Source organism: Panthera uncia (genome assembly GCF_023721935.1).
Source record: "Panthera uncia isolate 11264 chromosome B2 unlocalized genomic scaffold, Puncia_PCG_1.0 HiC_scaffold_24, whole genome shotgun sequence".
NCBI classification, from domain to species: domain Eukaryota; kingdom Metazoa; phylum Chordata; class Mammalia; order Carnivora; family Felidae; genus Panthera; species Panthera uncia.
Genome location: NW_026057580.1, coordinates 67,997,608 through 68,013,609, shown reverse-complemented (window position 1 = coordinate 68,013,609; position 16,002 = coordinate 67,997,608). Strand labels below are relative to the sequence as shown.

The 16,002-nt window shown below is 36.7% G+C and overlaps 1 protein-coding gene and 1 pseudogene across 2 annotated transcripts in view; both read left to right on the top strand.

The window, feature by feature from the left end:
* The window catches only part of AK9 (adenylate kinase 9), a 132,396-nt gene that overhangs the window by 93,175 nt on the left and 23,219 nt on the right, over positions 1-16,002 (top strand). For both annotated transcript variants that reach the window (XM_049654152.1, XM_049654151.1), the window contains exons 28-30: positions 2,652-2,717; positions 14,100-14,306; positions 14,888-15,106. In XM_049654152.1, coding sequence (XP_049510109.1) covers positions 2,652-2,717; positions 14,100-14,306; positions 14,888-15,106 — 492 coding nt within the window. The remainder of the gene's footprint in view (positions 1-2,651; positions 2,718-14,099; positions 14,307-14,887; positions 15,107-16,002) is intronic.
* Positions 12,427-13,781, top strand: LOC125938164 (60S ribosomal protein L28-like; annotated as a pseudogene).

The window sequence follows — 16,002 nt, the reverse complement described above, 5'->3', positions numbered from 1 at the left end:
TAGTCTCTTCAGCAAATGCTGAGAAAACTGGAAAGCCACCTGCAAAAGAATGAAACTACCCTGTATATATTATACAAAAAATCAACTCAAAATAGACTTGGACATAAGACCTGAAACCATAAAACTTCTAAAAGAAAACATAGGGGGTAAGCTCCTTGACATTGGTCTTAATTAGTTTTTTGGAGTTGACACCAAAAGCAAAAGTCAATAAATGGGAACTATATCAAACTAAAAGCCTTCTGCACAACAAAGGGAACCATCAATGAAATGAAAAGTTAATTTACTGAGTGAGAGAAAATATTTATGAATCACATCTGATTTACATCTGATAAGGAATTGAAATCCACAATATCTGGAGGACTTGTATAGCTCAATGCAAAAAAAAAAAACAAAACCCATCTGATTAAAAAAATAGATTGAAAATCTGAAAAAAATCAGATGAACTGAATAGACATTTTTACAAAAAAAAAGACATACAGATGGTCAATAGGTACATGAAAAAGTTTTCAAGATCACTAATCATCGGGGAAATGCAAATCAAAATCACAATGAGATATCACCTTATACTTGTTAGAATGGCTGTCATCAAAAGACAAGTGATAGCAAGTGTTGGCTAAGTTATAGAGAAAAGGAAACCCTTTGCACTGTTGGTGGGAATGTAAACTGGTACAACCCCTGTGGAAAATAGCCTGGAAGTTTCTCAAAAATTTTAAAATAGAACTACCATATAATCCAGCAATCCTACTTCTGGGATAAGTATCCACAGGAAATGAAAACAGGATATTCACACCTCCATGTTCATTGCAACACTATTCACAGTAGCCAAAACATGAGAGCAACCTAGGAGTCTGTCAATGAATGAATGGATAAAAAAGACATTGTGTTTATATGTACGAGATATTATTCAGTCATGATAAAGAAGGAAATCCTGCCATTTGCAACAACATGGAAGGACTTTCAGGGCATTATGCTAAGTGAAATAAGCCAGACAGGGAAAGACAAATACTGCATGGTATCACTTATATGCAGAATCTAAAGAAATTCACACTTACAGAAATAGAAGAAAAGTGGTTGCCAGGAGCTGAGGGGTGGGAGAAATAGAAGTTGGTAACAGGTACAAACTTTCAGCTATAAAATGAATAAGATCTGAGGATTTAATGTATAATATGTGACTATAGCTGGTAATACTGAATTGTATAATCAAAATTTGCTAATAGAGTAGAACTTAAATGTTAAAAAAAGATAAATATGTGAGGTGATGGAAGTGTTCATTAGTTAAATGGGAGGAGTCCTTTCACTATGTATACATATATCAAATCATCACAATTTACACTTTAAATATCTTAAAATTTAATGAGGCTGGATGAATGAATGAATAAGTCAATGAAGTGAATGAATAAGTGGTATATCTATGTAATGTTGATACTATTCACTATTAAAAAAGAATGAACTATTGACACACCCTACAACACGGATAAAAATCATTATGCTTAGTGAAAGAAGAGCCAGGCTAAAAAAAAAAAAAATAGTACATACTATATGATTCATTCCATTCCATTTATAAGACATGTCTTAAAAGAGTGAATCTATAAATCTGGGCTGGGGTGAAAAGAATGGGGCTTTCAAATCTGGAACTAGGAAGACTAAGATGCAACATGAGAGCAGTGTTAAATAATTTGAAGGGCTTTCATGCTGAAGAGAGCTTAGTTGTTCCATAGGGCCACAGGGAAAGAACTACTATTGGTAGGAGGAAGGTACAAGGAGATGTATTTCATTATTAGTAAGAGTTTCAAAAAAAAAAATACAAACAAAACCCAAAATTGAAGGTAATGAGCCACTTGTCAATAGATAAGCTAATCAACTACTTCCAATTCTGAGATAATATGACTTAAATTATTCAATACATTATTAGGCTATTATATTTTATTATAATGATAAAAGATTATCAAACTTGTTTTTAAGTTTACTTATTTTGAGAGAGTGAGAGTGTGAGCAGGAGAGGAGGAGGGAGAGAGAGAGAGAGAGAGAGAGAGAGAGAGAGAATCCCAAGCAGGCTCCAAGCTGTTGCACAGAGCCCAATACAGGGCTCGAACCCACAAACTGTGAGATCATGACTTGAGCCAAAATCAAGAGTCAAATGCTTTACTGACTGAGCCACCCAGGTGCCCCTAGATTATCAAACATTTTTAACAAATTACTTCCAACTATTTCCTTATTTCTCCATATACATAATCTACCTAATTACCAAAGCAAACTAACAGATGATAAATTCAAAAAGGTGTTCTAAAATTTGTAGGAAGAGTGGCAGCCCCCAAATGTTGTTTATCCCTCTGGAGGGAAATCGCTGATCAAAAGTTCCAGAGCTACAAGGATATAGTAGCATAATTACTACCATCACATGCTTTTCTGGAAATTCACCATCCTTCCATCCAAATGCTATTGCCACCTTGGGAAACATATACATACATACATATACACATGTATGTATATATGTATGTATATGTATGTATGTATATATGTTTATATATGTATGTGTATACATGTATATATGTGTCTATATATGTATATATGTATATATGATATACATATATATTAATACACAAAAAGTAATTTTATCCATTAAAATGTTTTAATGTCTCCTTCTTTAACAGGATGATATGATTTCTAAAAGAAGGGCTGAACTTATAGCAGAGAGAGAGAAAAAACAGAAAGGGGAGGTAAGTAAATAAAACTGCTGCCTTTTAAAAAAAGAATATCCCTAATATAATGTTTATATATATTATATATGTTTTTATATATCAACAATATAAAATAAAAAGATGCATAGAAAAAGTCTTGAGGGGTATATGGGTGACTCAGTTGAGCATGTGACTTTTGATTTCGACTCAGGTCATGATCCCAGGGGCGTGGGATAGAGCCCCCCTTTGGCCTCCATGCTGAGTGTGGAGCCTGCTTAAGATTCTCTCTCTCTCCCTCTGATCCTCTCCCCTGCTCACTTTCTCTCTCTCTCTAAAAAAAAATAAATTAAAATAAATTAAAAAAAGAAAAAGTCTTGAAAGAAGTACAGAGTTTACATATGAGTAGTAAGATTATATATCACTGTTTTTCTTTATACTTTTTGTTTTTCCAAAATTGTTTACAATGACCCTTTATTATTTTTATAATCATAAAACTGAACATTCTTAAAGGAAAGAAAACCACTAAAGAAGTTTAAATAATCTAATTCAAGATATAATACCACATTAAACTATGCTTCTTTTGGATTTTCATTTTTGCATTCCAGCCTTCCAGCCCATGCACAGGGAGATAGGCTGGGAGCCTAGGACTGAGGTCTAGACAGAGAGACTGTAAAGCTGTGTTGGAACTAAAATATAGATTATGCCGAGATAAAGAATGGAATGAGGCAGCGCCTGTGAACCCTCAGACTCATATATTGTACAGGCTGCTCAGTGCAGCTCCTTTTCTCCACCGGCTGATTTTTTGAAAAGATAAACCTTGAAGATTGTAGATTTTGTTTTGTTTGGAGAGGAACTATTCCCAAAATGACGTAGCCTACCCCAGTGCTACAGCCATGCTCACTCAGGGTTATAGAATTTAAAGAGGAGATGTGATGAGACATGCTAGTTCTGTGAAGTTACCTGGGGCTCATATGTATAGTCAGCTTACAAGTAATCCCCGTAACCAAGGCAAACAATGAGATGCTTCCTGCCTTCTCCCATTTCCTTCTGACCATCTTTTCAACACTGATTCTCAAGACTATGATCTGATACCTAAATTGGTATCCTTTCTCCAGTTCTTGCTGACTTTGTTCATTGCTGGCTCTCCAGTGCCTCACATAGTGCTGACACATAGTAGGCACTCACCAGTTGTTTTGTTGCTGTTGTATAACCTTGAGCAGGTTTCTTAATCTCTCTGAGCTTAGGCTTTTTCGTTGTAAAATGGAACAAAATTAACAATATCTAGTTTCCTGAATTAATAATACTTTAATTTCCCTTCCCTGCTATTCTTTTTTTTAAAGTAGCATTTATTGACAAATTGGTTTCCATACAACACCCAGTGGTCATCCCAACAAGTGCCCTCAAATGCCCCATCACCCATTTTCCCCTCTCTCCTACCCCCCATCAACCCTCAGTTTGTTCTCAGTATCCAAGAGTCTCTTATGGTTTGTCTCCCTCCCTTTCTGTAACTTTTTCCCCCTTATTCTTTAATTAAATCTTTTTCTTTTTTTAAATTTTTATTTAATTTATTTGTTAATTAAATCCAAGTTAGCATATAGTGCAACAATGTAAATCTTTTTCTTAAGAAAATCAGTTTTCAGGATAAATTTTAAATGTTCTTGATTTATCATTTTTCTATTTGTTAACATTAGAATGGTGGGATTTCTTACTATTTTTCATTTAAAAATTCAATATTCTATCTTATAAATTAAATCGTGGTTTTTTTAAATGTTCATTTATTTATTTAGAGTGAGAGAGAGCACACAAGTGGGGCAGGGGCAGAGGGAGAGAAAGAATCTCAAGCAGCCTCCACACTGTCAGCACAGAGCTCGATGGGGGCTCACCCTCGCGAAACCATGAGATTATGACCTGAGTTGGGCACTTAACTGACTGAGCCATCCAGGCACCCATAAGTAGGTTTTTATAAGTTAGCTCTCCCAAGACTTGATCTTTCACAAAATTGGCTATGTAGCTCACACAATTAATTTACACAAACCGACTTTGGGAAGATAATTCCTGAGATTTTTGGTGAATCAAAGATGAAAACTGTGTATTGACCTTTTAAAATTTCTTTGATGAGAATTTTATATGTCCTGCTACTACCTCAGACAAAGAAAGACTAAACAAAATGTAGCATGTCTAGGTTCACGCAGTGTGATCACTATAACCAGTTAATGTGACTTCCTGACTCTGCATAGATGCTGGGGCTTGCTTTCAAAAGAACAGAGACCTTCTCATCATTTGCCTTTTGTATAGGATATGCAGCTCCATTACTCACCTTTTCATAACAAATTGGGGAACCACGTACAAATAAAGCCCCTCCCAGGTTTGTCTTCTCATCCTTCACAAAGATCATTGCCCTTACTGTCTGATTTTTTTCCGACTTTTTTTAACATTAGAAATGATCTTAGTCTCAAGGGAGCTACTTCATTAATTTCATAGGAAAATGTTGCCATCTTGTGGAATTTTAGTCTCCAAGTGTGACTGATGAATAATCTCTAAGCCAACCCCTTCTCATGTTTAGTTTGCATACTTTCCAGCTCCTCAGAGGCCTTGCTTCTACTCCTATTTCTTGCTTCAGAATCTTGGTTCTCTTCCTGTTGTTCGCTGGCTCCTTCTCTGGTGCCTCAGTCTCTTCTGTCAAGTTATGCGTAGCCACAGACAGGAGAAAGCCAGAAACAGCCAGTATAGTGAGCCAGGGCTGCAAGTCAGCAGAATGGTGAGGGACTACACCCAGATAAATAGTTAATTCAGATAAATACCGTAAGTACTAAGGGGAAGCCGAAGCCAGGGTCCAAATGAGGTTGAAACAAGGTTAAGGACCAAGCACCAGGCCAAGACCATTCTTGAGGCCTTCTAGGGAGAAGGCAGGGTGTATAGGCCCCCAGGTCTATGTGCAGAGAGCACTTTGGGATGGAGCAGAAAGCTAAGGTTGGGTGGGAGGGTGGGCGGAGGGTACAGGCTGGGGATTGAGTTCTTTTTAAGTTTTTATTTAAATTCTCATTAGTTAACATACAGTGTAATATTAGTTTCAGGTGTACAATATAGTGATTCAGCACTCCCATAATCTCCCAGTGCTTGAGTTTTAAGGTTTTGAAAACAAACGGTTTGGAATAGTATCTCAAAATCCAGATTTAGAAGACAACCTCACCCTCCAGCACCCCCCCCACCACCAGCCATGTATCGTAAGGGAATCTAGTGTCTGACTAACATGCATCTGTATTGGGAAGCCTCAGAACTCTGACAAGTCTTTCACTTCTCCTCTATTTCTGCCTATCTCATTTCCTCCCTAGTTGTAAGCGTTCTGACTGTAACCTCTACCACCCTCCTGGCATAACCTTCTACTCAGTTATAGCCTTGCCCCTACTTTCTGGTACTGCTAGAAAGCTATGAGACAGTTTACCCCAAAGCTAGCCCTGTTTTTCAGAGACCATGAGTTTTGTTTACTGTTGTCCCCTTTCTTTTTTCTTTTCCCTTTCCAGCCTTCTCTGGGATTGGTTGAATGTATTTTAGGAATCCATTTTATTTATCTTTTGGCTTTTTAGTTATACCTCTCTGTGTTTTTTTAATGGTTGCTCTCTATTACATATACATCCTTTCCTTTTCCCACTCTACTTAGAGTCAATATTATTCCATGTAATAGTGTAGAAAGCTGTGACTGTATAAATTCAGTTACACCCACCAATATCCTGTATGTTCTAGTGGTCATTTGTTTTACAACCAAGTGGATTATAAACTCCATAAGAAAAAAAATATATAGTTTTTGTTTTAAATAGTCATATGTATTTTAAATATATTGAGAGGAAAATAAATCTTCCTTTACATTTATCCAGATATTTAACCTTTTCTGTTGTTCTTTATTCATCCCTCTGGTGTGAGGGAAATCAGAGGGATGAGAAGAATGTGGTCATCTGAATTGTTTTCCTGTATGATTTTTCTTGGCTGCTTTCAGCCAAGAAATCTTTTTCAATGGTGTGATTATGATATGCCAACAGGTCATTTTCTTTATATTTATCTAGTTTGGGGTTGACTAAGCTTCTTTAATCCATAAATGTGTGTCTTTAACTAAATTGGGGGAAACTTTGGACATTATTTCTTCAAATACTTTTTCTGTCCTACTTGCTCTCTGTCTCCTTCTGAAAATCAATTTCACATAGGTTAGATCACTCACTATTGTGCTACATGATCTTGGGACTGTTCATTTTTTCAATCTTTTTTCTCTCTTCTTTAAGTTTGATAATTTATTTTGATCTATCTTCAAATTCACTGATTCTTTCCTTTATCATCTCCAGTCTATTAAATCCATCTGATATTTTTTTTAATTTCAAATATTGTATTTTTTTAGTTCTAATTTACATTTTGGTTTGTTTTTATTCCCCTCCTGAGATTTCTTATCTTTTCATTTATTATGAGTGTATTTTCCTCTTCCTCATTGGTCATAGGGATAACAACTGCTTTAAAGTTCTTGTTTTGTAACTCTAGTACCTGGAGTGGGTATTTGTTGATATCATTTCTTATGAGAATGGGTCATGTCTCATGATCCTTTATACTTTGAATAATTTTGGATTATTATAACTTTTGAATTATGAGTGTCATGTTATGTAGATTCTGAATTCTGTTAGACAGCTCCACGAGTGTTTTTGTTTTAGCAGGCAATTTATTTGGTAAGACTAAGCCTGTAAACTCTGTCATACTAACAATTCAATTTATACTGTTCTCAAACAGTCCATATGTGCATGGTTCAGAGATGTGGAAAGTCTGTATAAACTAATTTGTTGTTTCCTTCTCTGGTTCTCTCAATTCTGAAGTTTACCCTCACTCTCCGGTATCCTGGTTGTGTCTCCTTCCTCTGGTTGCTCCAGCTGGAAAGACACTAAAGTTTCCTATCAGAATTTTAGTCTCCCTGTGCCACCACCACTCTAATGGAGGCTGCCCTCTGAGCAAGGGCACAAAATCAGAGAATTCACCTTTAACCAACTGCTCACTCCAAATTTTTGCTGCTTTCCAAAATCTGCCTTTGTTTACTCTCCAGAGCTTCTTAAATGAGTGGGAGAAAGTGGTGTGTGTGTGTGTGTGTGTGTGTGTGTGTGTGTGTGTTGGGGTGGGGGGAGGGGTGTTCATGGTTTATGGTTATTATCTGCTAGAGGCTAAATTAACTTATTCCTTCATACTAGAGGCAGATCTCTGAAACCATGAACTTTAGAAGATATATCTCCTAACATAAGGCCTAAAAGCTATAATTTATCAGGAAAAAAAAAAAAAGCACTGTTTCAAGATCAAGTTGCCATTTATGGAAAAATAAAAATTTTTTCCCTAGGAAGAATTAACCTGTGGAGATTTTTAGGATATTAACCTTTAAAAAAATTCAACATTGTACTAAAGAAACTAGTGAAAGTAATACAAGAAAAAAAAAGAAATAGCATACATGTTGAAAAGTAAGAACAGAACTCATTATGTGCACATAATTTGATTATCTATTAAGTCCAGGATAATTAACTGCACAAAAATTATTTAAGGCTGCCCCACCATCTCCTTATGTAACAATGACATCTGCCCCCATGGGGAAAAAAAGGCAAATAATTTCTGAAGCAAATAATGTGCCTAGAAGATAATAAGTGCCAGGGATGTTGGTTGGTGTCCTTCATCTTTTGGAGCAAGATCCAACCTGCCCACCTCTTCTCATTCTCACATCTTAAATGGAAGCACAATACAACCTGCCCTGCTCACCACCCAGAGTTTGAAGTTGCTTTGAATTAAGCAACTTGGTCCTCCATTCATAAAAATGGATGAACAACCAAGGATTACCATATACTTGAGAAAAATTATCAACACAAAGGAGCAACAAGATGAACAGAACAACTGACCCTAAAATGAATAGGCAATTCAGAAAACCTTACTAAACATTTAAAAAATTCCAATCTCCCTAAGAAAATTCAAGAACTTGTATCCATAAAACAAAAAACAGGATGCTATAAAAAATCAGAAAGCAAAAAAGAGTTCACAGAAGCTAAAATGTTTCATGTAAATTAAATTAATTAAAAGTTTAATAGAGGCTGGCTCAGTTGGTTAAGCATCTGACGCAGGCTCAGGTCATGATCTCAGTTTGAGTTCAAGCGCGGCATAGCTCTGTCAACACAGAGGCCACTTCGAATCCTCTGCCCCTTTCTCTGCCCCTCCCCCACTTGCATGGATGGCCTATGCTCACACACGTGCTCTCTGTCTCTCTCAAAAATAAATAAGCAGTTCTTAAAAAGTTGAAGAGAAAAATTAGAAGTAAAAGCCAAAGGAGTTTCTCAAATATGGAACAAAAATACAAGAAATAGAAAATATGAAAGAAAAACTGGAGATATGTGGGGTCAGTCCAGGAGGATCAACATCTAATTTGCATTCAAAAAGAAAAAAAATGAAAAGAGAGCTAATATAGGAGGAAATAATCTTTAAAATATTGAAAGAAATGTCCCCAGTATTGAAGAGAGCAGAGGATCTTCAAATTGAAAGGGCTCAATGAATACCGAACAGAACAAGTTAAAAGAGATGTACGTTAGACACACTCTCATGAAATTTGAGATTGCTAATTATAAAGAGATTTTAACTGTTTCTAAAATGAAGAAAAGATAGCTACAAAGGAATGTGGATAAGTTTTGTGTCAGATTTTTCACCAACAATACTGGATGATGGAAGACAAAAACAATGCCTTCAAAATTCTGAATGAAAATGATTTTTAACTATTTATAATGTATGAGGATGAAATGGAAATATTTTTAGATAATTAAGATCTTTGAAAATTAGCCTTCTGTATATTCTTCCTGAAAAAAGTCACCAATTGATTTTTATGAATAATACTTCTTCCATCTAAAAAACAAAACCAAACCAGAAATATGGGGTGGGGGTGGGGGACAAGAAAAGCATTATCCACATATGGGACAAATTAAATTATGCATTATTTTGCATAATAAGAAAATACAATGTTTGACATTGATACTTTAGACATTTTCCTCAAAATGGTACATGTTTGTTGATATAGAGTTGCATCCCCTCTGTCACTATCTGTGGGTGTTGTGAATAAAGGTTATATAATTACAATATGGCAGGTGCTGTTTACTGGGTTTCAATTTTCAGAATTAATCACTCTTTATTTGCTTTCAATTCTTAGAATCAATTTTTGCATAAAGCACTAAATACCTAAGTGCTACTTAAAAACAATCATAGGACAGGAATGTAAATGTGGTAATGCTGGAGATGGAAATTTAGAAACTGAAGAGAGAGAAAAGAGGAAAGAAGAGTAAGGACATTCTCTTGAATTGTGGGGAATCAAAACATATATCTAGAAGTAATAGCTCAAGAGAAATTTGGAGATAATATTTAAAGTTATAGGCACTCAGTTGCAGAATTAAAGAATTAAAAATATGACTAACACTGGGGGATAGGCAGAAGAGAAAGAAAAGAAGAGAAATGTAAGTTAGCCAAATCCCTCATCATCACTAATATAAGAGAGAAAACAAATATCACAAGGGTCAAAAGTGTCTACCTTTCACTGTTTACTTTGTTATTTCCTAAACTGGTTTTCCCATAACAACCAAAACAAAAACAAAAACAAAAACAAACAAACAAAAAAAAAACAAAAAACCACCAACCTTTTTAAAATGCAAGAATGGCTAAGAATGATGAGATATATGTTTTTATATGGAAAGAAACTTAAATGCATTGCTAAATTATATTTTTAAAAAGCAAGTTGTACAATATGTATAAATATAATTTTGTGTGGGTGTGTGTGGGTGTAAACATCTAAAAGGATCTTAACCAAATTGTTAACCAAAATTATTTCTAGGTAGGAAAGTGGAAATAGAGATGGGAGTGTGAAGGGAGATTTTTTTTACCCTATACAATGCTGTGTAATTTTATCTTTTTAACAAAAATGAATCTATGTTTAAACTTACATAGTTTAATTTTTTTTAATTAACAAATAAGTTGGAAGAGCTATTAAGTTGAGCCAAGATCTGCAACTGAGACATCTCTCATTTGCAGTGTGGACTCATCCCACCATACTTCCAATAATCCTTAGAAAATCAAATCTGAAGATTTTTTTTTAATTGTCAAAGGATAAGGAAAAGGAAAAAGTGATAAAAGAACCAAATGGCTTCAAAATTTAAATAAAAAAAGAACCAGAACTGAGAAACACTGCCCCATATCCAAGCTTCTTTTGGAGAGGGAGGAGCCTGGGCACAGAGCAGGAAGGGACCCTCTCATCCTCCTCCCTGCACTTGCAAGGCCAAATTCCAGCTCCAGGTGCTCTTTAAAGGAACCAGGGTCTACTAAACGTGAGACAGGAAACCATCAAAACCCTAGAGGAGAAAACAGGCATCAACCTCTTTGACCTCAGCCTCAATAATTTCTTGCTTGACACATCTCCAAAGGCAAGGAAATTAAAAGCAAAACTGAACTATTGGGACCTCATCAAGATAAAAAGCTTCTGCACTGCAAAGGAAACAATCAACAAAACTAAAAGGCAACCGATAGAATGGGAAAAGATATTTGCAAATGACATATTGGATAAAGGGTTAGTATCCAAAATCTATAAAGAACTTACCAAACTCAACACCCCAAAAATAAATAATCCAGTGAAGAAATGGGCAGAAGACATGAATAGACACTTTTCCAAAGAAGACATCCAGATGGCCAACAGACATATGAAAAGATGTTCAACATCACTCATCATCAGGGAAATACAAATCAAAACCACAATGAGATACCATCTCACACCAGTCAGGGTGGCTAAAATTAACAACCCAGGAAACAACAAATGCTGGGGAGGATGTGGAGAAACGAGAACCCTCTTGCACTGTTGGTGGGAATGCAAGCTGGTGCAGCCACTCTGGAAAACAGCGTGGAGGTTCCTCAAAAAACTAAAAATAGAACTACCCTATGACCCAGCAATAGCACTGCTAGGAATTTATCCAAAGGATACAAGGGTGCTGAGTCATAGGGGCACATGTTTATAGCAGCGCTTTCAACAGTAGCCAAATTATGGAAAAAGCTATACGTGCCCATCAACTGATGAATGGATAAAGAAGATGTGTTTTATGTATACAACAGAACACTACTCGGCAATGAGAAAGAATGAAATCCTGCCATTTGCAGCAATGTGGATGGAACTGGAGGATATTATGCTAAGTGAAATAAGTCAGTCAGAGAAAGACAGATACCATGTTTTCACTCATATGTGGAACTGGAGAAACTCAACAGAAAACCATGGGGGAGGGGAAGGGGGAAAATTGTTACAAACAGAAAGGGAGGCAGGCAAACTCTAAGAGACTCTTAAATACAGATAACAAACTGAAGATTGATGGTGGGGGCAGGGGAGAGGGGAAAATGGGTGATGGGCATTGAGGAGGGCACTTGTTGGGATGAGCACTGGGTGTTGTATGTAAGCGATGAATCATAGGAATCTACCCCCAAAGCCAAGAGCACACTGTACACTCTGTATGTTAGCCAATTTGACAATAAATTAGATATAAATAAATAAATAAATAAATAAATAAACAAACAAACCAGGGTCTAATCAATAGAAAGATTAGGAAACAGCAGGATAAGCAGGAGATTGCAGGCATCAGAAAATGAAAAGGCAAACAGTGGGGGTGAGGGTAACTGGAAAGGAGAGAATGTAGGGCGTTGTTTAGGATAACAGTCCTTGGAAACTGGATGTGCAGTAATGGAGAGCAAGGAGTAAGGAAAACTTACAGGTTTCCAACTGGAAGGCAGTGCTCCAACTGATACAAGCAATACTTCTGGGAGAAGAGTGTGGAGGCGGCCCAGGAGCCTCTATGTTAAAGGCAAATGTTAACGCCTATATGGCACCACTTAGTACCAATATCCTGCCATGGGTCTTTAACAGTCATTTGTGTATTATTCTCCTTTCTTCAGATGGACTATAAACTCCTAAAGGGCATGTAACTGTTCTATTAATACAGTGCTTTATACAAAGTGGCAAATAATAGCTATAATGGCACAATAATAGCTATAATAGCTATCATTTCATGCTTGCCATGTGCCAGACACTTTTCTAAGTAAGGGCTTTGCATGTATTAAGTAATTTAATGCTCCCACCATCCCTGTGAGATAGGTACTTTGTTATTCCTATTTTACAGGTGAGGAAACTGATCTTGTCCAAACTGACAACAGCTAGTGACTGAGTTATCCATTTTGAGTGACTTTCAAATACATGTAACCTTCATGGATGGGGCTAGAGACTCTAATGCTAAGCAAAATAAACCAGTCAGAGGAAGACAAATACCATATGATTTTAGTCACATGTGGAACTCAAGAAACAAAACAAATGAGCAAAGAAAAAACAGAGAGAGACAAATCAAGAAACAAACTCGGGCTCTTTCTGACTTCCCCAGGCAGTAGTGAGAGGAGCTGCTGCCCTGTCCGCCCACCTGAATGGTTGGTCATGCAGAACTGCTCCAGTTTTCTAATCAAGAAGAACATGCAGACATCCAGCACCCAGCCCAATAACCTGAAGGCTCGCGACACCTTCCACCAAATGGGCTGATTCACCACAAGACTGTGGGTTTGGAGGCAGCAGCCTATGGCAAAGACGTAATGGTCATGAAGTAGAGATTTGGCCAGCGAAAACCCACTGCCTCCTACATGCGGACCACCACTAACAAGAATGTCTGGGCCACTCTCAGCAGCATCAAGCACATGACCCGCAAAAACAAGTACTGTCCAGATCTGCACACGGCTGCCATTTGCAGGACCAGTGCCATCCTTCTCACCAGAAGCCTGTGATGGTGAAAAGGAAGCACCCCACTAAGAACTGCTGAGCACCTGCCCCCCACCTCCAAAGCAATAAAGATGTCAACCACCTGAGGAGGTGGGGGGAAGAAGAAGAAACAGATTCTTAATTATAGAGAACAAACATGATTACCAGAAGGGAGGTGGGTGGAAGGGATGGATTAAAGGGGTCATGGGGATTAAGGAGTGCACTTGTCATGAGCACTGGGTGATGTATGGAATTGTTGAATCACTGTATTATACACCTGAAACTAACATGACTTTGTTACCTAACTGCAAGTAAAATAAAGACTCTAAACAAACAAACAAACAAACAAACAAACGGAACTTTCTGGCAACCATAGACATAAATAGCATTTAATATCTTGTTTATGTATTTACTATGTGATCAGTATGTTGTCAGAATCTTGAAGGAATTAAATTTCTGGGTGCCATATATTTAAAACTTTACTATGTTACTAAATAAATGTTGCCATTCCATACCAACCAATATCCAGTGACATAAAATATTCCAGATGATTAGTTAGCAGAGTCATTTGGTGCATATTCTATCTGTATAGTAAAAGAGAACATTTTCTTCCTTAGACACATAGGGAAGATGAAGATTTTAGTGAAGAAGAGCCTGAAGAAGAGGAAGATGATATTGACAACATCCTTGAAGATGAATTTCCAAAAGATGAGGAAGTGATGAGTGAGGAAGATGAAGAACAGGAAATTGATGCACTTGAACGCCTGAGAGGTGAACTGGGAGAAAAATTTGAAACAGATATGAATAATTTACAAGTAATACAGGTTATTACTTTTCCTTTTTTCATAATTCACAATGTAACATTTGAGAATGAAAGAAGTGTAGTTGGTTTATGTCTTGGTTTCTTTTTGACATTTCAAAAGAAATGTGTATCTTAGGACTATCTTCCCTTTTGCCAGCACCGCTTGCAATTATGAAAACAAATTAATAACTCAAGGGCAACATGGAAGCCACAGAGAGTCAAAAGTTTTAACTGCCAATATGCAGTCACTCAGAAGCTGAAAAATATTTATTCTCTTGACCGAAGTGGTCAGTTACCAGCAATGTGTATATGCTGTGACCAGACTTGGTCTCATTAAAAATATTTGGTTTGGGGCACCTGGGTGGCTCAGTACATTGGGTGTCCAACTTCAGCTCAAGTCATGATCTTGCGGTTCATGAGTTTGAGCCCGGCATCGGGCTCTGTGCTGACAGCTCAGAGCCTGGAGCCTGCTTCAGATTGTGTGCCCCCCCTCTCTCTCTGCCCTACCCCTGCTTGTGCTCTGTCTCTCTGTGTCTTTCAAAAATGAATACACATCAAAAAAAATTTTTTTAATATTTGGTTTTTTTATTTGTTTTTCATCAGGATGAATGTGAGAAGCTTACGATACCAGTAATTCTCATTAATGGAGCTCGGAAAATCCATATCGTACAATATAGTTTGAATATGAAACTGAAACCACTGGTAGAGAATCGTGAGAGCATTTTTGAAAAATGTTATCCAATAGCATCACACCTTGCCCAGAAAATGCTGAACTACACCTATAAGCATATAAGTGCATTTGGCTACTGGGACCCTGTAAAGGTAATGTCGGCAAATGCACCTGAAAGCTGTGTTCTTTCTTTTATTTTTGTTAAGTATGTCTAAGAAGAAGACAGGATAATTTCAAAAATTGTAAGCATTGTACAGTACTCAACTAGCTATAAAAACGTGATTGTTTTAATTTTCTGACATCTGAAAAGTAATCGAAGGTTTAATTTCTTTCATGTATATCTGGAGAGATAACACAATTCCAACTTGGTTTTAACTTGGTAGCAGAAGAAGATGGGTAGTAGAAATATTTTCAAAGGACACATCTAAAGAGCTGAGCTCTGGTACTAATTTGTTACCTAATTTTAGGCAAGTCATTTAACCTCTTTCATTCTTTAATGGAACCAGGCCTAAGACCTTGTACTAAGACCTAGTTCTGTACTAAGACCCTGAAAGAATAATACCAACAGGCCACTGTGATCAAAAACGAGAGTATAAAGAGTATACAGTGTGAGACACAATATGAAATGTGACATTGATGTTCATAACAAGCATTCTAAGTACAATATTTTTATGCACGTGGACAGATTTACTCCAGTTGGAATTCACTAGCCTCACATGTGGGATGATTTTCAACAAATCTTAACTAAGACCGTTCCAGCCACTGTTCTAGTCCTGGGAACAGAGTAGTGAACGAAAGGTTTCTTTTGTCATGAAGCTTACATTCTAGTTGGATTGGGGAGTGAGGATGGGCATAAGTAAATAAACAGAAAAGTATATTCTTGAAAGATAGTATTAAGTGCCATAAAGACAATAAAAGAATGTCATGTGATAGTTACCTATTCACTTGATCAGTGTACCTTTTTATTTCCATCAATGATATAGCACAGTGGTGAAGATCATGGCCTCTGCCACCATTTATTAGTGACCTTGCACAAATCATTTAACCT